The sequence below is a fragment of the Typopeltis vanoorti genome, chromosome 4 (assembly GCF_054136105.1).
Source record: "Typopeltis vanoorti isolate ZY-2024b chromosome 4, IOZ_Tvanoo_1.0, whole genome shotgun sequence".
Taxonomy (NCBI): domain Eukaryota; kingdom Metazoa; phylum Arthropoda; class Arachnida; order Uropygi; family Thelyphonidae; genus Typopeltis; species Typopeltis vanoorti.
In genome coordinates this window covers 68,160,255-68,185,032 of record NC_143552.1, presented here as the reverse complement: position 1 = coordinate 68,185,032, position 24,778 = coordinate 68,160,255, and the positions used below count along the sequence as shown (strand labels likewise).

At 33.9% G+C, this 24,778-nt stretch overlaps 1 protein-coding gene across 1 annotated transcript in view; it reads left to right on the top strand.

The window, feature by feature from the left end:
- LOC150107383 (HEAT repeat-containing protein 1-like) overlaps positions 1 to 24,778 on the top strand; it is a 121,909-nt gene that overhangs the window by 48,768 nt on the left and 48,363 nt on the right. Inside the window, exons 8-11 of the mRNA XM_090391825.1 lie at positions 99 to 341; positions 6,254 to 6,385; positions 13,363 to 13,460; positions 20,397 to 20,546. Coding sequence (XP_090247951.1) covers positions 99 to 341; positions 6,254 to 6,385; positions 13,363 to 13,460; positions 20,397 to 20,546 — 623 coding nt within the window. The remainder of the gene's footprint in view (positions 1 to 98; positions 342 to 6,253; positions 6,386 to 13,362; positions 13,461 to 20,396; positions 20,547 to 24,778) is intronic.

Genomic DNA, 24,778 nt, shown 5'->3' with positions numbered 1-24,778 from the left:
TCATTTTATTGTCTTCATCTATCACTCAAAGTTCATATTTTTCACATTATTGGCATTTTCTGAAATTTTACTGTTTGTTAATTGTTTTCTTCTCTTAGGAAATACTCTCTTCATTGTTGCCCTTGTTGAAAGCCAAACTACTTACATATGATGAGAATCATCTTCATAATGATATAATGATAATTCACCAAATTATCATGAAGTATGTGCCTGAAACTGTGTCTGCGTTATTCACACATGTAAATTCTGAAGCCTTTACTGTTTTTTTAAGTTCACTCAGTATGTGCACATCTAGAAAGTTATATCTTGATATGACTGTTCATCAGATGACATTAAATATTGTAAGTACTATATTATCATTGTGTCAAAGCAATAGAACATACTTTTATTCTTGGATTTTTTTTTTAAATGAATTATGAATATTAAAAAAAAAATACCTGAAATGAATTTGTTACCTTATGTCTGTAATAACAAATACTATTGCATTAAATCGGTTCATCATGCAAGATGACAGATATATAGATAGCTTATCTAATCCTTTGATTTAGATACAAGTTAGATTTTTTCCATAAACATGATAGCCTTTGCTAGTCTTATTTAAATTGCATTTTGAAAGAACACTGCATGTCCTTTAATCAGAATGATCTTGGTTCATATCCTGTCCAGAATGGAGGATCATAAGTTTCGGAAAGTGATTTAACTGATCTTATATGGAGAAGGTAGGGCTTTTTCTCTCAGTAACTTGATTCTCTCACTACTGCTTTTCCCCTACCCCCATTTAAATTACACACAGTAAGAAAAATCTAGTTGTTATAAAAAATTATGAAATCAGCTCCATTGCTTATTTTTTAAGAATTAATTTCAGATGAATGAAGATTAGCATGCACATGTCTATGTATTCAGATGATTTAGGAATACACTTAGCTTGAGAAAGTTCTTCCAAAATTCTAATTTCTGATTTGACAATCAGATATTGCTGTGTTTGAAATTAACTGCTTCAGTGATCTGCATTTAAAGAAAATTCATTACAAATTCATTGTGTCATAGCTGGAATCGTTTCCAGCTATGACACAATGATACCAGAATTTGTAGTTGCTATCACAAAACATATTCAGCTAGCCTGTTGGAAAGTATCATATTCACCAAGGCTTAAACTGAAACAAATTCAGTGAAAGCAAAATTTAAGTGGGTGTTATCTACCTTCCTGAAAAATATACATTCCAAATCCTTTTTAAAATGAAGTAGATAGTAGTCGTGGTACATTCTTTAATGGATTTCATTTAAAGCAATCATATTTTAGTTATTTTTATCTGTGATAGTTTAACAGTTAAAAAGATAAATTCCAGTTATTTCTGTATCGTGCCTCAGTGAAGATATTTTTTAACAGATACTTTTTGACTACACCCCATTTTAATGTAAATAGCTTGAGACAAACTCCAGCATTATTCGTTGCTCACATTAATGCCTGCAATACTGGTATTTAAAAATAAATAAAAATAACAGGACTAATCAGAATGTTGAAAGGGCTAAATGTAGAAAATTTTCCACCTGTGCCAATGCCAGTCATGCCTTCTGGTCCCTCATAAAAGTTGTTAGGTAAATTCAGTCCACTTGTGCTTTTACTTCAATGTCTCTCAAATGGTATTTTTGCATCACTACCTAAAGATAAACCCGACATGGAAGTATTGCTGTCATCCAGCTCCTGCACGGATGAGCAAGGCAAATCTTCCCCCTTCTTTACCTGGAAATTGCATAGGCTGTTCAAGAAGAATCTTGAACAGTCTAGATACTAAAAGATTTTTGGTCCTGATGGTATTTCACCATCTGTGATTGAGAAATGTACTCGTGAACCAACTCCTGCTCTTTATCATCTTTACACCTTATTATGCTGTACTCGTATCCATCCTTTAGTATAGAAGCAAGCCTGTATACAGCCACTAAAAAAAAAAAAAAGTGATAAGTGATCAAGTATCGACTGTTGTTCTCACCTTAATGTGGTCTGACGTAATGAGGTCTTTCTCTCTTCTCATACTGACTCTTGTAGCCTTTCCTGGAATAATCACATCCCTTCTTTCAACATTCAACAAAAAACTTGACATTCTTTTTCACTCAAGACTTTTTTACTCTGTAAGTAAGTAAGTGGAAAAGCTCACTTACAGAGTAACAGCTGCTTACTCTGTACAAATCCAAAATCCTTCCATTCACGAAATACTGCACTCACATGTAGGTAATGCACCTGAAATTTCTCTAAAAATTCTTGATACTGTTCCAAAGAGGACAGTTTTATTAACTGATAACCCCTTTCTCATGGATTTTCTCCACTGTTTCATAGACAGATTCTACTTTGTATTTCTTCTAGAGATATTTCTACAGGTGTTTTTTGGCAGAACTATTATCTGTAATCTCCCCCCCCCCATACACACACACACACACACACACACAAGCACTCTCCATTTCTGCTAAACCTATAATAACATGACCAACAGCTTAGTGACATCCTTTTATAGTTGATATTCTGATTCACCAAACCTGCTACTCCTATTCATCACTTATTCCATCTATCTCAGTTCTCTCTCTTTCTCTGTGTGTGCCCCCCCAGTATTTATTTCCCATAGGCCAAGCCTCATATGAGGAAGTGATATTTAAAAAATAAAATAAAACAAAACATGGGTCACCGGTGGTTTCCTCAGCATTTAGTTAGGTTATGTTGGGCTGTGGGGTTAATTTTCCTCTGAGTGTTCCATTGTCCATGCTAAATATAAAAATTTGGTTAATTTGTAGAGCTGATGCCATTGTTGTATTAGATAGTTTAGGTCTCCTGTGGAAGGTCATTAATAATAATATCTTGTTTTTAGAAAAGAAGAGCTATCACATCCCACCTTTTGTGGTATAAGCTGTATCAAGGGATTCAAAATGTGATAGTCAATTCAATATATTTTAATCAGTTTATAATTTTCCTATCTGTTGCCATCACTTTCACAAATACATTGTTCTAAAAGAAATAGCATTTTTATGGACATGCATGTTACTTCAATACATAGCATGTATTGCCAGTTCTAGAATAAAAATAAATAAATGGTGTTATAAAAGCCTATTGCAGATTATTATTTCATTAGCTATCCCTTGTTCTGGCCTCTAAAAGTCTTGAGATTTACTTCATACCATGCTTTTAATCAGCATTGCTATCAGCAATGTTTGTGTTATTGGTTCTTTTATAAAAATAAGTCTGCAAGAAGATCATGTGAATTTCTTGGAGGATAGAAAAAGTTATAAGAAATTTAAGTGGAGTTTGAAAACTAGAACTAAACACTTTAGATGCTAAGGGGCAAAATCTAAAAATAAATATATACTTAGGCAGCCAGGGAAGTATGTGTTAAAGTTGTCTGCAAGGATAGAGATACTTTCAGGAACTTGAAAGGAAGAAATCATTCTGGTTAGTTCATGACAAACAAATTATCTTGTCTCTTAAAGAATATAGAGAAAAATGCAGAATAGCGTTTTCTATAAAAGTAGTTAAATAAAGCTTATAAGCAGATTTTTGCAAAGAATATATTAAATGAGGTACTGACCCAACCACGAGGAAAAATATCTTGGAGGAATGGCATGATAGCGTGTGTGCATGTGTACTTGTTTGTTTATAGCTGGAGTGTAGATGAAACAAAAGACTGGTAATATCTTTTGTCATATCCAATCTTCTGGAACGTGCCTGTAAAAAATGTGAGTTTGTTTATTTCTTCATCCTCATTAATGAGAATGCAGGCTTCAGCCCTTAGGATTGATGTGATGCCTAGTTTTTGACATCAATAACATAGATATTGAACATGTAAATACCTGTTAGTGTAGGTGGTAATATGATGTCTAGTCTGTATTCCCAAGAGAGCGGAAGGAGGACAAAATAATTCCTTTGCATAAAGGAGGATCTGAGTCTGCAAATTATAGACCAATCAGTATCTCAGAAGCAGTGGTACTAGTACTGGAAAAGTTGATTGGTCACAAAGAGAATTCAGGAATGGGTGGATAAGAATATGATACGCTATGAGGGACATTGCAGAGGGTTGGAAATGCCTAAGTAATCTGCTTGCTTTTTTATAATAGAGTGACAACTGAGTTCAATAAAGGGAATGGCTACAAGATGATACTGCTGGATTTTGCAAAAATGTTTGACAGGATACTGCATGGAACTCTGTTACGTAAACTGCATCAAATGAGGGTGAATAGAAAACTAGTGATATGGAGGGGGGGGGGAACTGATGGACAGATATCAAAAAGTAGCATATGGAGGGACAGAATTCAGGAGAAGCCAGCTGACTAGTGGTGTGCCGCAGGGCTCTGTGCTTGGATCACTGTTATTTAATTTGCACATAAATGATATTGGAAATAATTTGAAGGGAGATATTTAGTTGTTTACTGATGATGCAAAGTTGGATCCTGTCCTGTCAGGTGTCTTCTCCCTCCAGGGGATCAACTACCATGTGTCTCCATCATGTCCTATTCTACACCTCTCTGCTGCATTCCTTGTATGAGAGATAGGTCCAGTCTTCTATATTTTTTCATCTTTGTCTTCCTCTCCTCTTTCTGTCATCAGTTCCTTTGAGAAGTGTCCTTTGTAGACAGTATGTCTAAGAATATGAAAGTTGGGTAGGGTAATAGTTAGTCAAGGCAAATAAATCTTTCAAGAGAATTTAAATAGACTGACAGTATGGGCAGACATAATGAGTGTCACTTTAATATGGAAAAGCATAAAGTTATGTATTTGGGATATGAAGATTACAAGCTGTGTACCACATTGTGGGAACTGTACTCCAGGAAATTGATGAAACCAAGGATTTGAGGGGGGGGGGTGTAGTAGTAGATAGAAAGTTGAAGTTTAGAGGGCATTATATAATGCTAAAGTAGCCAGGGAAGTTCACAGGATTACTTGGTTATTGAAGAACACATTAACAAGTAGAGATAAGAGAGTTATCACTTCTCTTTATAAAGCCTTGATATGACCACATCTGGATTACTGTGCTCAAGTTTGGTCACCTGGAGATGAGGAAGTGGTGGAGAGGATCCAGAGGTAAGTGACCAAGATGGTGATTGATCTGTGGAATGCACCTGTGAGGATAGATTGAAAGTTTGTTGGTTGTTAGGCAAAAAAGGGGGATATTAGAGAAATGTTTAAGTTACTTAAAGGATTTTATAGGATTAATACAAATTAAATATTTCCCAAATTGCAGAGGTCATCTCTGGAATTTGTATAAGGAATGGGTTGCCAGTCAGTTGTGAGTGCTTTGTCTGTTAATGGTTTCAATGAGAGGTATAGTAGATATTGTGTTGATAGTTTGGGTCTCCCACAATTAGTCTTATGACTCCATGGAGGTGTATATGCAATAATAATAATAACTCATGCATGTGTGTATTTGTAGTGGAGATGAAAGTGCCACTAGAAACCTGAAATGTATAACTACAGCATGATATTCAACTCAAAATGCTGAAATATTATGAGTTTTTAGTGGCCACACTGCATAATTTGAAGGCAGGTTAGCTATATACCATGTAACTTTGTGGTTTTTAGATAAAATTCACAAGAGTTTAATTTGCTTCATAGAGGACTAAAATAGAAATTTCACATACCAGTTTATAAAAAATGGAGGAGGAGGTCATTAAATACAAACCATTAGAGGAATATCCCCCCTGCAGTGTTCTATGTCCAGTATATGCAGGCATACCTGAGAAAGATTGGGGAAAACTGGCAAAGTACAAGTTGGATTTAGATAAGACCATACTTTCACTTTAAAGCAAATAGTCAAGAAATTATTAGAATGTAACAAGGATTTCTATTTAAGTTTTATTGATCACATAATAAAATACAAAGGGAAAAGCTGCTTTAACTTTACTGTATGCATTCTTAAGCCTATTCTTAAGTTGCAAAATGCTTATGTTTGGATGATTTGAAGGATGTATAGGAGAATAGCTTGTTGTTAAATCAAGTATAAATATTATTCTTAAAATTTTCATGTAACAGTAATGAAATATAGGAGTAAATAAATTATTTTTTATCTTATTTTTCACATGTATTGACTGTTATTTACTTTATAAAACTATGCAACATTTGGTTTGACTTTTCAGTAGTACTGTGAACTAGTTTGTTATAATGGCATTTCCTATAGTGAGAGTGACTGTAGTATTATAGTCAATTGTTTTCATTGTAATGTTAACTGTAGAAATTGAAAACATAGCTTATCCTAATGTATACTTTTTTTTTTTTTAGTTGACAAAAGAACTGTTTTTATCTATTCCTTCCACTGAAGTGCAGCAGAAACTGCTGTCAATGTTATTAAATCTGTATTTTTCATGTGAATCGCTAGAAATGGGATGTGGTATTCTAAAAGTTTTAAGAAAAGTAAGTAATATAAAATTATCTAAATTAGGACATTTATGAATTTCATAATGTTATACAATCTTAAAAATTAATATTTCATGATATTTACTAAATGAAAAAAAAAATAAATATGGGTGAAGGATAAGGTAGAATTTTCTCCTATTTACACATTGAAATAAAGTTATATTTATCTCACTGCCAGAATGTACTCACAACTGCATTATTCCTAGATGTTTCTACCACTGTTTGTTCAGTATTTATCTCATTCAATAATTTTTAAAAGTAATTACTTCAGACACACAGCATATCCTTACAATATCATCTGTATTATCTCTGATTCCTTATTAAAATATGTTTTCCCCCTTTTTGAAACTTTCTCAATAGCCTTTAGTACATACCTTTTTTATAAGATATTTATTCTCCATAATCTTTCCAAGGTGTTTGGGCCTTTTATGCACAACGTCACAATGTAGCTTTTGTAAATTTTTCTTTATATTTTCTAAGGACATATGTTAACATGTCCTTAGAAAATAGTAGAAAGTAGTTGACTAGGTAATTGACATAGTAGAAAGAAATTTTGCTTCTTTACTGAAGGATGAAGAGACAGTTTTGTATTTCTTCTTTTGCATGGCTAACAGTGGACTCAAGGAGTAATCTTTGAGCCCACCACAGTGCTCTGATTTTTCTATCTTGTGAACAGAAAATTTTAGTATGTCTCCAAATGAAAATTTTATATTTTAGTTTGGCTCCAAATGCTGTTCAATGTTGACTCTTTTTAAAACATTGACATATTTTTCTTTTAGGATACTCATTTTTATTATACTGACAACTAAATAGTGATCTGTTCCTGTTTCAAATCCACTTTATATATACTCTTCACTAATCTGAAGATATTACTATCAGTGGTAACATAATCAGCAATGTTTATCATATTTCTTGTATATTTTCTCTGTATGAATTCATATAATGACATTTATTAATGATTAGTCCATGTCCTGATAGAAATCTATTAAGTACTGTTATTATTAGCATGGTTCTTTTCTCCATATTTTCCCAAACATTTCTGTGCACAGGATTAATTTCGGAAATAAACGGATTGAGGTCCGGTGATCAATGGACTCTCGACACCGCAAGGTAAAAGAGGGTATAAAGAAGATGAGATGAGAGGATTAATTTCCTACTATGCCATTTAGTTAGCTCACCAGCAAGAACAAGATTTTCATTTTGTTTTTGTGTGAGTTCTGATGACTCAAAAATTCCTGTACTTTTTTTTCCCCTACTTGATCTTTCTCTGTGCCATACATTCTCATTTGCAAATTGTCAACATATTTATCACTTTGTTTTTGTAACTACCTGCCATACAAAGAGTGGATATTTGTATTTTCCCACCTTCCCACAAAATAATGTTATATATTCCCCTATATCTTGAATTTTACTTTCAGTTTTCTGCATACTTCCCATATATCTAGCAGATTGATCAGCAGTGAGAAATCTCATAAGTATATTTATTTTATTACATTTTCAATGATAATATAATAAATAGTGAAAAATTATTGCAGGCATTGGAAGAATTTCAACACATAGTGATCTGTTCTTGTTTCAAATCCACTTTATATATACTCTTAACATTATTTTAAAAAATAACGCAAGTAACATACAATTAAGCAATAAGGTATAAATTTAACACATGTACTCATATAAAAATGATATTTATTTATGCATTCAAAATTTTTGGCTTTGAAACAAATCCAACATCAATATGGAAATTTAAAAACAAACCGATAGTTTAAAATGGAGCAATGTATCAAACCTGTCCATCAAAAAATGCTGCTTAAATGACTTAAGTATTTTTCCACAAATTTTGTGACTGGCAGATTGCATGCTCTGCTCTACAAGATAAATAAAATGTTCAGGCTTATGAGAACAGATATAATCTTTATGATATAATCCAACTCAGAGGAACAGGATGCCTAGAAACTGAAACCTAAGATAAAGTTAAAATTTTTGTATGCTGTCATCGTCATCAAATTCCTGATACGTTACCTCATGGGGTATACAGGATATGATAGTACTACATGAAAAGCTTACATCATTACTAACTTCCTGTCTACAATTATCCTCCAAATCAATCTGTTATCTGTCAAGACTCCAACAATATCAGATCTTATATTTCTATCTTCTAAGGCACTTTTTACCATATCAACCCAATTATATCTGGGTCTTTTTCCTGCCAACCTGGCAGAGAACACTTGTTTTGCTAATCTTTCCTCTCCCATTCTGTTTAAGTGCCCATAATACCTGAGGTTAGCCATGCTAACACATTCCTGAATGCTAACAATTTCAAGTTCTTTCTTAATATCCTCATTTTTAATATGATATTTCCATTGATGCCATCAATGATGTTCACACCACTAATCTTTCTCAGGACTATCTGCAGTCCTGATATCTGCAGTCTCTAGTCTTTGGTCAAGTGTTTTATTTCTAACTGAGCTCCCAGATCCATAAGTTAAAATTGGTTTGAGCACTGTCTTGTATACAGCTAATTTAGTGTTTTGACTAATTTCTCTCTTATTCCATATAAATTTATTCAGTTGACTTCCTACCATACCAACTTTGTTGATTCTGTTGCCTATTTTCATATTTACCATATTTGCCGGCATATAAGACGCACTTTTTTCCTTTGAAAATAGGTCTGAAAAACAGGGTGCATCTTATACGCTGATACTCAGATTTTTATTACTTTCATTTCTGGAAATTTTCTCTGTTTCAAGTTATGTGATTTCTTTCTTGCTTCCTTGCGATGTGTGAGAGCATTCCAGTTACATTAGTTATGCATTCCAGTTATGGATAGATAACATTTGCTCTAGGCACTCTGGTGGACTGTTGAAGAATGGGATCAGTTTCATTCTCACAGAACAGAAGGTGTTAAAAATAAACTCAAGAAATTGAAAACTCAGCTGTAATTCCAGGAGGTCTAACTAGTCAGCTTCAACCTTTAGATGTCTGTATTAATAAACCATTTAAGGGATTTATGAAGGAGAAGTGTAACTGCATCCAGAAGACTGCTGGATGCAGTATTCAGATTTTGAGGTTAAACCATTAGGAAGAAAGAAGAGGCCTAGCATTTCACAAGTTTGTCAGTGGGTCAAAGCTTCATGGGTTGCTGTGAAAACTGAGACAGTAGTTAAATCATTAAAGAAGTGTGGCATTAGTAATGCACTGATGGTACAGAAGACAATTTGTTGTATGAGGACTGAGATTCTGATTTAGAAGAGGTTTCAAGTGTCTCTTATTTAGCTCCGGAGATGAATTTCTGGGTTTTGCTGAAGAAGATTAAAAGGTGGGCACTCTTTCCTAGTTACATTATGTATTTGTTAAAAGTAGATCTACTTATTACTTTATATTTGAAATACTGTAAATTCATTATAATATTCAGTGATAAAGTTTTTTTCCTAAAAAATGTGTACAAAAAAGTGGTGCGTCTTATACGCCGGCAAATATGGTAATTTACTATCTTCATTAAAAATTGCACCTAAATAGCTGAAATGTTTTGCTTGTTCTGTAGATTCTCCATTCACAATGCAGTTGATATTTTCGATGCTTCTGCCTATTTTCATCGTCTTTGTCTTGTTATTGCTGACTTTCATACCATATCTGTTACAACAATTATTCCATTTAGTCAGGGAATCTTGCAGACTTGTAGCGAATTTATTTAGAAGTATAATGTTGTTGGCATAAAGCAAAGAGCTGACATTAACATCACCAATTTTGATATCATGTTTAATACCATTTTCCTTCATAATGTGATCCATATAGATAATGAATAACAGAGGGGATAATGTACATTCTTGTCTCACACCAGATTTAACATTAAACCATCTTCCTGTACTTTCTTCAATTCTAACTGCTGGCTTACAACTCAAATAAAGACTAAGTATTGCTTGATATAATGTCCTATTGACTCCATACGACTGTAGCGCTTTGAATAGCTTCTCTCTTGACACCTTGTCATATGCTTTTTCCAGATCTACAAAACTTAAATACAGATCCTTTTTGTATTCCCATGATTTCTCAACTATTTGTCATAAAGTGAAAATCTGATCCTGACAGCCTCTATTTGGCCTGAATGCAGCATGTTCTTCACTAAGCTTCTCTTCCACAATCCTTATCAACTGTTTCTCAAGTATACTTGCATATATCTTACCAGAAACACTCAGTAGGGAAATACCTCTGTAATTCTCACATTCAGTTTTATTTCCCTTTTTATATATGGGTACTATGAGAGCTCTACTCCAATCATCTGGAATTCATCCCTCTGTCCAGGCCTTCTGAATTATGCAGTGCAGCCACTGTAAGACTTTTATACCTCCATATTTGAGCATTTCTGGTCAAATATCATCTACTCCTGCTGCCTTTCCATATTTCAGGCTTTTTCCACTTCAAGTAAGGATATGTATTCCTGACTGCATGCCTGGTCAGTGTTTTTAACCACTGTACTGTCATCACTGCTTGTTTCATTTAATCATGTCACCTTATACCTTTTACAGCACTCTTTCCTCCATTTCTGAGATTCTTTAACAACTTCTAGAATATCTTGTCACCTTCTTGATATCTACTTTCTATGTTCTTACCAGAGTCTCTCATTATGTTTGTTTAGCTAGTTTTACAGTGTTTAGCTTTTTTATATTTGTCTCTGTATTCTCTGAGAGCACAAGCTGACTTATTTGACAAGAACTTCTGATATGCTTTCTTCTTTCCTTCACTGCCTCTCTAACTTCCTGTGTCCACCATGGAGTTCTGATTTTTCTATCCTTGCAGACATCCTCAACACATGCCTCTCTTGCTGAATCAGTGTTTTCTTCAGGGCTTGCAACTGAATCTCCAAGGTTTGTTTCCTGTTCTCAAACTCTTTCATTTTTTCTTGAATAATGTTTGTGTATTTTAGTCTACAGTTCACATCTGAGAGCTGCTCAACTTATTCGCTTTAAAACTTTCTTACATGTTCTTCTTTTCAATATGAAATTCAATTTTATCCTGCTCAAGACTAAATAGTGATCACTCTCAATTTCAAATTTTTCGTACACTCTAGTGTCCTCCACCACCTGTGATGTTTTCTCACTGGTGCACGACACTAGAGTCTTGCACAAGTGAGAAAACATGACTGTCAACAATAACATAGTCAATGAGACTGTTCTTATTCCTTGCCTCTTCTCTCCATGTGTTTGTACAACATTTTTATGTTGGAACATTGTGTTAGTTATAACCATTCCATGTCCTGAGCAGAAATTTAACAGGTATTTTCCAATATTATTAGCTCTACTCTGTTCTCCAAATTTTCTTAAAATATGTTTGTGTGTCTGACATTCATTTCCTACTCTGCTATTTCATCATCATCATCAGTTGCATCAGTCTTGGGAATGGTAGCTCAGCAGCAATTTCCTCCATTCCGCTCTGTCATTGGCTTTTTTCTTAACCTCATGGTAACTCCTCAAACCCGTGCTGTCTTTGACTTGGTCAAGAAAGCTTTTCCTTGATCTGCCTCTTCTTCTTTTCCCCTCTATTTTGCCTTCAGTTATTCTTTTCACAAGTCCATCATGTCGAAATATATGTCCAACCCCCTATCCCTTCTAATTTTGATCAATTTAATTTCTTGGTTCATTTATCTCTCTCATGACTTGTTGGTTTGATTTTTTTTCTGTCCATTTGATTTTGTTCATGCGACGCCAGCACCATATTTCAAAAGCCTCCAATCTTCTCTGCCTAGAATCCAGGTTTCACATCCATACAGTGCAATGCTCCATATCAGTGTCTTTACTAATTTTTTTTTAAATTGTAGGTTGAGGTTTCCTGTTAAAATGCTTTTCATCTTAGAGAATTGGGCTTTTGTGTTGTTTATTCTTGATCTTATGTCTTCTCTTGTTCTGCCATCTTCTGTTATTAGGCTTCCTAAATATTTAAAGCTTTTCACTTGTTTTATTTGTTCCCCGCTGACGTCTATATGCTCTGTATTGATAGGGATTTTGCTTGTAACAATGATTTTAGTCTTATCTGTGTTGATTTTCATTTTATATTTTTCAAGGTTATTATTTAGTAATTCTAGCATTGTTTTTAACATTCTTCTGTTTTCTGCTACGAGGGCTATGTCATCAGGAAATCTTATACGCATGACTTGCTCACCATTTATCTTTATGCCACTATTTATTTTATCTTTAGTTTCCTGAATGGCCTTTTCAATATATAATTTAAATAAAAGTGGTGAAAGTATACATCCTTGTCTTACTCCACTCCTGATATTTATTATTTTCTCCTTATCATTGATTTTAATCCGTCCATTTTGATTTTTGTAAATTTGATAAATTATTTTCCTATCCCTCAAATCTATGCCGATATTATTTAGACAATTTAGGAGTATTTGCTGGTTTACTTTATCAAACGCTTTCTCTAAATCAAGGAAGCAAATGTAAGTATTTTGACTAAGGTGTAATCTTCTCTCTATTATTGTTCTTAAACAGAGTATTGCCTCTCTTGTTCCTTTATTCTTTCTGAATCCAAATTGGTCTTGATCCAATAAACAATCTATTTTTGAATAAATTCTATTTTGAATAATTTTTAGCAGAATTTTGCTAACATGTGGGATTAAAGCTATTGTTCTAAATTGGCTGCATTTGTTTGCATTATTCTTTTTTGGTATTGGTATTATGGTTGATTTCATAAACTCCTTTGGTATTTCTCCTCTATCATAGATTTGGGCTATTAATGATAGAGTAAGGTTTTTGTCTCATCACCTAGATTTTGTAGCAGTTCTATAGGAATAGTGTGAATATTATTTCTTCATTTTCACATATGTTCAGTTTAAATGCTAACGAATATTTATTTTGTTGACTACTATATACTAAATATGTTCTCAGCTCAGAATGATTTTGCCTTTTATTAGCCAGCCAGATATATAAAATTCTTAAGGACAGTAAAGTATTATTAAAAAAATATATTTTGTTTAGTTGTGTTTAGATTCCAAGTTGTTGGTGGCAGAACTGCAAGTAGGCATAAATCCTTCAAGGGAAGGTCAAACTTCCATAAGAGAAATTAAAAGGCGAAGGTAATATTTAATGATCTATGTCTTACAGCATATTAAGTTGTTTAATAGAAATTTTTAGTACAGTATCACACTTCCTTAAAGGAGCTTTTCTATAATGCATGAATACTGGCATTTATATCTTATGTATATACCTTTGTGTATTCTAGTGACAGTTTGCATTTTATGTTTAAAAAATTGTGTGCATGTGTTTGTGTGTATTTTAAAGAAAAGGTCAGACCTAGTAAGGTATATTTATAAACATAACTGTGTATCCAGTAGTGTTACTCTTCTTTGTTAATTTTATTTTCTCTTGCACTTTGTTGTTATTTGTTAAATATGATCTAGTTAATGATTAATCATCAAGTGAAATTTATTAAAAACATTAATGTTTTTATTTTTTTAAAATAAATTTTGAAAATTTAACTTTTGAAAAAAAAAAGTAATATTTAATTGTTTCTTTCATTTTTTAGCCTTAAAAATGAGTTATCCTGTATCTGTTATTTAAGTTTTTTTAAAAAAAATACACACACGTTAAGCTTGAATTTAATTGAAAATGGTTTTTGATTTTCCATTCATCTTCACTTCTTATAGTTATCATTATCATCATCAAATTCCTGCCATGTACCCTCAAGGGGTGTACAGGATATGATAGTTCTACATGAAAAAAATTACATCATTACTAACTTCCTATCTACAGTTTTCCTCCAAATCAGTCTGTTACTTGTCAAGACTCCAACATTATCAGATCTTATATTTCTATCATCTAAGGCACTTAGTACCGTATCAATCCACCTATATCTTGATCTTCCTCTGGGTCGTTTTCCTGCCAACCTAGCAGAGAACACTTGTTTTGCTAATCTTTCTTCGCCCATTCTAATTTTTCCAAATTTTCCCAAAACATTTTTGTATGTCTGACGATCATTTCCTACACTGCTATTTAGATCCCCAACAAGGACCAACTTTTCCTTTTTCATTGTGTCAGTTGCTTTTTCTAAAGTCTCACAAAATTCCTCCACTTCTACTTTAGTAGAACCTTCCGTGGGACCATAGGCACAAATAAGTCTCATTGTCCAGTTCCCCATTCTCATATTTGCCCACATTACTCTACTTGAGACTGACTGTCATTCAAGAAGATTAGCCTCGTATTTTGTGTTGTATACTATGGCTAATCCTTCTTTTCCTTGATTGTCATTGCCTGAATATAACATTTTGTATTTATTGCTCAGAAAGATCTCGCCAGTTTTTGTCTTTTTTGTTTCAGTCACCCCTATTATGTTCAATCTGGTACTTATCTAATTCCTCAGCTACCTGCATTTCTTTGCCATTCAGACTTCTTATGTTGATAGTACTGATTTTTAACTCGGGTGATGTTGAGTTTTCAGATTTGTTCCAGTAGCTGACTTTTTATTGTTCGCCCTAGTTCCCTGGTGAAAACAATGGGGGGCCTAGTTTAACCGGGCGACGCCGCAGCCTACATGAAATTTTGTCATGTTGTACCATCATTTTTTATTTTGGTTTAACCAATAAGAATACAATTTGGTCGGCTAAATCCCAAATTGTTGAATTTCAATTACTTATAAGAAAAAGTTCTTATTTCGATATTACAGAATTTCATTCAATTCCACCAAAGAAACCCCATTCTATTTATAGTTAAGAGCACTTACTACTGAAGGCAAATATTTAAAATTTTCTTTAGCTAAAAGAAGAATACTTACTAAAGATCAGCCTTAATATATAAGGCTGTTCTTTAGTAAGCCTTAAAGCCTGGATCTTAATATATATATATATATATATATTTTTTTTTTTTTTTTTCCTCCCTCGAATGAAGAGGTCATAATTTAAAAGAAACATGGATATTGAAATTGACATCTAGAAAAAATACCACACATATTTTCTTAAATGCATGACTATAGAGGGGGAGAGAGGGAGGTAAGGAGAAAATTCATTGCAGTTGATCTTTAGATTAAAGAGTTGATCTCTAAATTAAACAGTTTTCATCAAGGTATTTCAAAACATCTATTTATTAAAATAAATGGCAGCAGATTTCGTGATACAATTTTAATTTCAATAAGTATTTGAAAGTTCACTATTTAGCATGTCCGTGCAGTTAGTCTAGTGGCTTTGCGCTTCGCCACCTTGTACCTGGGGAAGGAATGTCCTAGGTTCGATTCCCATCGGCGATGTGAGTGGCTTAAGGATCTTCCTCAGCCATAGCCTATTTAGCCAGTCATGGGTGTGGACAGCAGGGTTGGTTTTTTCCCCAGTAGTTTATCTGGGGTTTTTCATCCCGCAAAGCAGGCAAACCGTCCCCCGTGAACACATAGGCTACAGTCATATGATATAGTACGGCAAGGAAAGCAACAGGAAACCACCTTGCTCATAGTCATTTCCCTAGATGGTGGCACAGATAGCTGCCCCTAAACGGCTGAAAGGCTATAACCACAACAACATATTTAGCATGTGACTAAGTGTTGCAATAAAAACTGCAGCATGCCAAATTTAGAAATAAATAAAAATATAATGCATATAAATGGACCTAGAAGGCTTAATTTGGCTAAGTAATACCATTTAAAGAAAGAATAATAAATATCATTTTTCTTTCTTTTCTTTTTTTCAGGCAAATATACTTAAACTATAAAGCTTTAAACAGAGCAGAGAGCTTATGAGAGCACAACCTTTGTCAGGATTTGCCTAGGTATTGCACTACTTTAAAGTTAATGGACTCTGCCTATATAGTCCTCATTTATTAGTGCATCTGCTTAATGTTTCACTGACTTAACAGCTCTGTCAAGCTATTTGATTCATCTCAAAGGCCAATTAGAAATTTTATGAAGCCAAAAATCCTCAATTCCACATCAAAAAAGTAATGCCTTACATAAGAGAACTCTCAGTTGTACGTAAGATACAAACATTGACAAAAATGACTAAAAGCTTCAATTGGCCAAGTAATATTACTTAAAAAAAAGGATATTAAATACCCATAATTTTTTAAAATATATTGAAACTATAAATTGTCAAAAGTGATCAGACAGCTTATGAGAGTACAATCTTCATCATTGGAGTTTCATAAAAAAGTCAAAGCTTAAGAAGTAAATATTGACAAGTGAGCCTATTTATACAACCTATACAGAACACAGCACAACACTATCTCAGTAGATGCAAATTTGACATGGAATTACTGCAACTAAGATGTTAGTTCTATCCACATCAGGTTTCTTTTGCTTGGACTATGAGGAGTAACATAGCAGTTTGAAGCAGCTCCCTGATTAGCAAAATCTTAAACACGCTAAAAAAAATGAATATGTGGGCTTCTGGGAGGTTGACTGTATTTTAAAAAAGTGCAATTATTACCGAAGCAACTAATGCACAAGACATAAGATCTCAATAAAGGATTAAACCAAGAATACAATTCCCTAGAACCTTTAATTTATTTTTGAGTTATTTAGATTTAAGTAAAATGTGTATATAGAAACAAATATAGAGACTATAGAGAATATAGAGACAAATGCAAGGATGCTAAACACTGTGTAAAACTAGCTAGCTTTACACACTGTGTAGAACAAGCTGGATTCAGGCCAAATAGAGGCTGTCAGGATCCGATCTTCACTTTACGACAAATAGTCAAGAAAGCATGGGAATATAACAAAGATCTGTATTTAAGTTTTGTTGATTTGGAAAAGGCATATGACAAGGTGCCAAGAGAGAAACTATTCAATACGATACATTTATATGGTGTCAATGGGGCATTATATCAAGCAATACTTTGTCTTTATTTGAGTTGTAAGTCAGCAGTTAGAATTGAAGGAAGTACAGGAAGATGGTTTAATGTTAAATCTGGTGTCAGACAAGGATATACATCATCCTCTCTGTTATTCATTATCTATATGGATTACATTATGAAGGAAAGTGGTATTAAACATGATATCAAAATTGGAGATGTTAATGTCAGCTCTTTGCTTTATGTAGATGATGTTATACTTTTAAATAAATCCGCTACAAGTCTGCAAGATTCTCTGACTAAATTGAATAGCTGTTGTAATAGATATGGTATGAAGGTCAGCAATAAAAAGACAAAGACAACGAAAATAGGCAGAATCATTGAAAATGTCAACTGTGTTGTGAATTGAGAACCTGTGGAACAAGTAAAACATTTCAGCTGCTTAGGCATGATTTTAGGTGAAGATGGTAAGTTAAATATAGATATAGACAACAGAATCAGCAAAGCTGGTATGGTAGGAAGTCAATTGAATAAATTCATATGGAATAAGAGAGAAATTAGTCGGAATACTAAATTAGCTATATACAAGACACTGTTCAAACCAGTTTTAACTTATGGATCTGAGAGCTGGGTCAGAAGTAAAACACTTGACCAAAGACTAGAAACCGCAGATATGAGAGTCCTGAGAAAGATTATAGGCGTGAATAGATGGCATCAATGGCAATATCATATTAAAAATGAGGATATTAGGAAAGAACTTGACATTGTCAGCATCCAGGAATGCGTTAGCAGAGCTAATCTCAGGTGGTATGGTCACTTAAACAGAATGGGCGAAGAAAGATTAGCAAAACAAGTGTTCTCTGCCAGGTTGGCAGCAAAACGACCCAGAGGAAGACCAAGATATAGGTGGATTGATATGGTACAAAGTGCCTTAGACGATAGAAATATAAGATGAAATGTGATATTGTTGGAGTGTTGACAAGTAACAGACTGATTTGGAGGAAAATTGTAGATAGGAAGTTAGTAATGATTTTATTTTTTTTTCATGTAGTACTATCATATCCTGTACACCCCCCTTGAGGGTACATGGCAGTAATTTGATGATGTAATTGAAATTCATAATTCTGTTTCATGATCAGTTTCACATTAAATCAGCTTTTGCTAATTCTAGCTTCTTTTTGTTTGTTAAGCATTGTATGGATAAAGGTTTTAAGGCTGATCAAATGATAGATATCAGAGAATACAGCTATCATCATATTCATTTCAGAAGATTGTGATTGATATTGTCATTTGGGTGAATAATGTGTGGCAAAATGATATTCAGTTGTTTGCTGATGATGCAAAACTGAGGAGGACAATAGTTGATAAAGGTGATGTAGATATGCTGCTGGATGATTTAAATAACTTGGCATTGTGGGAGAGGAATAATTTTTGTCAATTTAATGTTGCAAAATGTGAGGTCATGCATTTTAAGGAAAAGATTTCTGGACCTCAAGAAATTGATAGGGAACTTGAAAATAATGGTGCATAGAGAGTTGAAGTTCAGAGGGCATACAAAAGTTTGCATAATAGCTCAAAGGATTATTTGGATGTTGAAAAACACATTAACAAGTAAAGATAAGGTAGTTATTACCACTCTTTATAAAGCTATGATTCAGCAACATCTTGACTACTGTGCACAGATTTGGTTACCTGAGTTTTGCGGAATCAGGAGTTGGTATAGAGGATTCAGAGATGAGTGACCAAGCTGGTGACAGGTTTGTGGAATGCTCCCTATGAGGATAGGGCTGAAGGCTTGCGAGTTGCAAAGTTTAGTTGTGGAAAAGAGGGAAACATGATAGAAACATTAAGTTATTAAAAGGTTCCTGTAAGATTGGCACAAAGGAAATTTTTCAATACATGGTGACGAATAGAGAGAGAGAGAGAGAGAGAGATCCAGGTGATCATTTTTGGAAGTTGAGTTAGAGTGTAGTTAGTAGGGTTTGCAGTCTAGATTTTTTGCTTGGAGAATAGTAAATGAGTGAAATGGATTGACAGTATGACACGTATTGTGTTTATGTAGGTTAGTGTGGGTCTTCTGTAATGTGTCTTTTAATTCCATGGAGATATGCATATAATATTAATAACAATAATAAAATAGTAATCAGAAAAGTATATATCAGCAACTGTATTTAGAATTAATAAGACTAAGATATCTCTTTTGAAATCCATCATTGTTATTCTACCTTTTCAATCTGTCATTTACACTGAAGATGATTTGTAAATTTAAGATCAAAATATTTGATTTGAATCTAGAATCCATAATATGAGACCAAGTAGCAAATTTGTATATCTCAGCCATATTTTTGGTTTAAAATAAGAGTCCCTGCTAAAAATACAAATACTCATTATTCCATGCGTTAAGTCATTTAGCTTGGAGACAGAATAGATGAAAATATAGATTTCCTTCAGAAGTATCCTTAAAATTGTGAACCCTTCATGAAACTAATATGATCACTTTCTAGTTAAAATGGTTTGCCCTAAATTTTAATGAACCCATGTCTTTCCACCCAAAGATCTTTGGTTGGAAAGACCTGGGTTCGATTCCCGTCGGTGATGTGAGAACCTTTATTTGGTCTCTTTTGATGAAAGGTGAGTTAGCTGGTCTTATATGGAGTTGGGGTGGGTTTCACCTGAAACCTCAGGTTTTTCATCCCCCAGAACAAGCAAACTGGCCCCATGAAAACATGGATTACAGCCATGAATATGCCCAGCCATATGCCAGTCCCAAGTCCAGATAAAGTTGGTTGAGGGAGCAAGGATGAACTTCCCTGTAAAATATCTCATCAAGAACACTTTGAGGGCAATGCCTATAAAGTCACCTAGGGTTGGAAACGACTGAAAGGGAAAACCCACCAACATCCAAATTTAATAAACCTAACTGATGTCAAAGGAAACTTAAAAAAGATAGAGTGAACTGCCATTTTTAAATTGGTATTTTTATACTATGAATGTGCAAGGTTTTCGGTTACTGAAACTAAGTTTTGGTAATGGGTTCTAACAATAAATGTGTGACAGACTTTAGTTTTACTCCATACTTAGAAAATGAAGTCCATTATTAGGATGAACTACATGAAATAAATTATTTTTATGTTCATTGTTTTGTAGCATGATATATCTCTTGTATATGTAACAGAATTTCTGCAGACTAGCATAATTATGATATATTTTTGCATTCTGATCAGAATCATTACTTTTAGAACATTGAAGTCAGAAGCAGATATCAATGCAGATACTTTAGAAGAAGAACCATGGAAACGAGCAGTTTTACTTTTAGAAATCATTCAAAACAAAAAGAAGTTAAGTCATACATATCTGTTAGTACCTGTATTGTTTGATCTTCTGAAAAAGTAAGTTTTTTTATTAGTAATATAAAATAATATTTGACTTTGTTTTGATAAATCTTTTAAAAATATAAAACTTTATTTTTATTTCTTCTGCATAATGTAATGTAGCCCTGATTTGATAATCATACCCACACCATGATAATAATTACTATGTAATCATTAGAATAGTGGGAGGGAAAAATTGGGAACTCCTGCAAAATTAATATGATCTCCTGCTATCAAAATATTACTTTTTAAATGTTTTAAAATGATAACATGTTATATACAACATTCTAATTATTTAAAAACTTCAAATCCTGTCTAAGCAGGCAAAGAATGTTTATTAGGACTTTTCATTTAAAAGGTGAATTTACACTCTCATACAGAATGATAGTCTGTCTTCTGGAAACATGGAAATTAACACTTATGGTGATAGAATAAAATTTTTAAATACTAATTCTGATTAAACTACCATCTGAATAAAATGGACATCACTGGTGTATGTACAACTGTACTATGGCACTGCATGATAATATATCTCTATCTTCTTCTTATTGTGCTATCTTCTATCGAAGGTCAGCGACCATCTTGGCGAACAAACTGCGCTCTTGTGCTAATCTGAGCAGTTGTGCACTGCTCTTTCCTGTCCACGTCTTGATGTTGTCAAACCATGATATTCTTTTTCTTCCTCTAGTTCCTTTGCCATCAATTCTTCCTACCAAAATAGTTTGTAGAAGTTGGTATTTGCTGTTTCTCATGATGTGTCCAAGATATGATGTTTTTCGTTTCTTGATTATTTGTACAAGATGTTTAGCTTTGCCAATGGATTTTAAGACATCTTCATTGGTAATTTTTTCTGTCCATGATATCATTAGCATTCTTCCGTATAGCCACATCTCAAAGGCTTCGATTTTCTTGATGGTTGTCGCCTTCAATGTCCATGTTTCAACTCCATAGAGCAGAATAGACCACACGTAACATTTCAGCATTCGTCATCTGACTTCCATGTTTAGGTCTTTATTGCAGAATAGTGTTCTCATTTCATGAAGGACTGCCGTGCAACTTCAATCCTTGTCTTTATATCTATTTCTGGATCCCACCGTTCATTAAGCCAGCAACCAAGATATTTATATCTTGACACTTGATCAATATTTTTCCCATTGAGTGTCAGTTTCATTGATGAGGCTGGATGTTTGCTGATGATCATGTATTTTGTCTTGTTGATGTTTATATTTATTCCCATTCTTTGGCTTTCTATGTATACTCTGTCAACGAGTTTTTGGAGATCCATAATGTTATCTGCAATTAGCACGGTGTCATCTGCATATCGTAGGTTGTTAACAATCTTTCCATTTATTGTGATTCCCTCTGGACATTCTTCCAATGCTTTTTTTTAAAGATTACCTCTGCGTATATGTTGAACAGGAGTGGTGAGAGCACACATCCTTGTCTCACTCCTCTTTTGATGTTAATATCACTGGTGGTAATGTTGTCTAATTGAACGGTAGCTGACTGATTCCAATACAGATTTGTTATTAGTCTTATGTCTTGTTGTTCTAGCCTTATTTGTTGAAGGATTTCTATTAAGTTGGTGTGTCTGACTTTGTCGAATGCTTTTTCAAAATCTATGAAACACATAAAGACAGATTTCTGTTTTTCTATGCATTTTTGTATCAATATTTGGGTACAGAAAAGGGCCTCTCTAGTACCAAAACCATTCCGAAAGCCGAATTGTGTTTACCTTGGAGTTTCTTCACTTTTTCTATAAATGTGATTCTGAATTACTTTCAAAAATATTTTTAATGTTTGGCTCATTAGACTAATAAGTCTGAAGTCACCACAGGAATTCGCTTTGGGTTTCTTTGGGATAGTGATAAATGTAGATTTGAGCCAATCTGATGGAAATTCATCACTTTCATATATTTTATTAAATAGTTTTTCAAGAAGTTTGATGGTATCTGGTTCGATTAATTTTAAAAATTCTGTTTGCACACCATCTGGTCCACTGTCTTTTCTTGTTTTACTTGTTTGTATAGCATTCTCTATTTCGCATTTCATGATTGCTGGTCCTTGAATGTTATCTTTTATATTTATAGGCTTCTGTCTAGTATCATTGAAAAGTTCTGTAACATATTTTATCCAAATCTGTACTTTATTCTCTTCTTCTAGAACTATTTTTCCATTTTTGTCTCTTAGAGACACTATTTGCTTTTTCCTCAGTTTTCTGGAAATTTCGTTGATTTTCTTATACAGATTGAAATTATCATGTTGTTTCTGAAGCAGTTCAATTTCAGTACATAAATTTTTCATCCAATTTTCCTTGGCTTCTTTTATTTTTTTCTTGATGATGTTATGTGTTTCTGTATACCTGGCTAGGTCTTTGTTTTTATACATTCTTCTTGTATCAATAAGAGAAAGAATCTCATCTGTCATCCATTCCTGTTGTTTTATATTATTCACATAACCTACTTCTTCAATATTTGTTGTTACGATGGCATTCTTTAAGCTATTCCAAAGAGATTCCACACTTTTATTTTCTTTTATGTTAATCTGTTGTAATCGCAGGTTAAGCTGTGTCTTGGCACTTTTATTTATGTTCGGGTCTTTCAGTTTTTCTACATCAAATTTCTTTTTCTTCTTTTGTGATTTTTTAGCTGATTTTAATCTAAGACGTACTTCTGCAACTATGGGATTGTGGTCTGATGAGATATCTGCTCCAGGATAAGTCTTTGCACTCTTTATACTACTGTGGAATCTTTTATTTATCAGTATATAATCAATTTGATTTCTGACAATATTATGTTGGTTATCTTGAGGCGATTTCCAAGTGTACAGTCTTCTGGGTGGAAGTTTAAACCAGGTATTTGCTATTGTTAGATCTTCTTCCTGACAGAATTGGACTAGGCGATCTCCTCTGTCATTTCTGGTGCCTAAGCCATGTTCGCCAACAATTTCTCCATCAACCCCCTCTTCCCACTTTTGCATTGAAGTCACCCATCACTATGTTTATATCATGTTTCTTTGTTAGGTTTTTAATCTCTTTTAGGTGTTCATAAAACTCTTCAACATCTTCTTCACTTTTGTCAGCTGTGGGTGCATAAGCTTGGATGATATTTATGTTAATGGGGTTTCCCTTAAGTTGTAACAGCATTATCCTTTCAGAAAATGGAATCCAATTTATTACTGATTTATTGATTTCTTCATCTACTATTACAGCTACACCATGTCGATGTTTGTTCTCATCATTCCCATTGTCATATTATCTTGTTGACACTTTCCAGATCCTGGCCATCTTGTCTCGCAAATTCCCAAAATCCGGATGCCCAGCCTCTTCATTTCTCTTGTGGCATTTCTTAATTTGCCAGCTTCATACAGAGTTCTGACATTCCAAGTTGCAATTTTAAAAGTGGACACCATTTTGAGCCCGGAGATTCTTCGCACCCCTGTCCCATTTAAGGGACGCCGAGAACTTGGGGCCAATTGTAAGGGTTTGCTCGCCATGGTGGTTGTTCTGGAGATAAGGTAGAGCAGTAGTTTCTCCGTTTGCTTTCTGCTCCACAGTATTACAGACGTACACAATATAATCATATTGCCATCTGCAAATCTCTGATCACAAGCTTTTCCGTCATCATTTGGCTTCAACCTTGTGTCAGTACTGACAATGCTGCTTCCCAATGTCAGGGGCGGTGACCCCAGCAGGTACTTATTTAATGGCGGCACTACTCGCCATGTCACCGAGTTGTCATTGGGCTTTGTGAGGTTTTAAGTGAGACAGAGTTGCCACTTCTGCTCCCCCACGCCCTGATAGCTCAGTCGCTGTTGGTCCACGGCTGCTTATTCGCCAGATTGCTCTGCTTATATCGCAGCTAACCTCCATATCTGAAGGCTGTTCCCCGATCCGCCACCTGGGGATGCACCCGGTAGTAGTCAGCTCTTCCCCGGGATCTCTATCTAACATCTCTATTATAATAATGGTTGAGATGTTAGGAGAAATATGTAATTCTTGTATGTTTTGAGAGGCTCTTGTAATATAATAATAAACTGTTCTAAATGTAGCCATTGTAGAAATCAAAGAAAATGTTTAATTACAAAAATATTTGCATGCCAAACTGCACAACACTCAAGTCCAATGTCAGGCCAAATGTAGATATATACCAACTTTTATTTTTAACAAAAAAAAAGAGGGGGGGGGGGGCAGGGATGAGAAAGTACATGATATCTTTTTGAACAGAGAGTAGACTCAGATTATCTGTTTT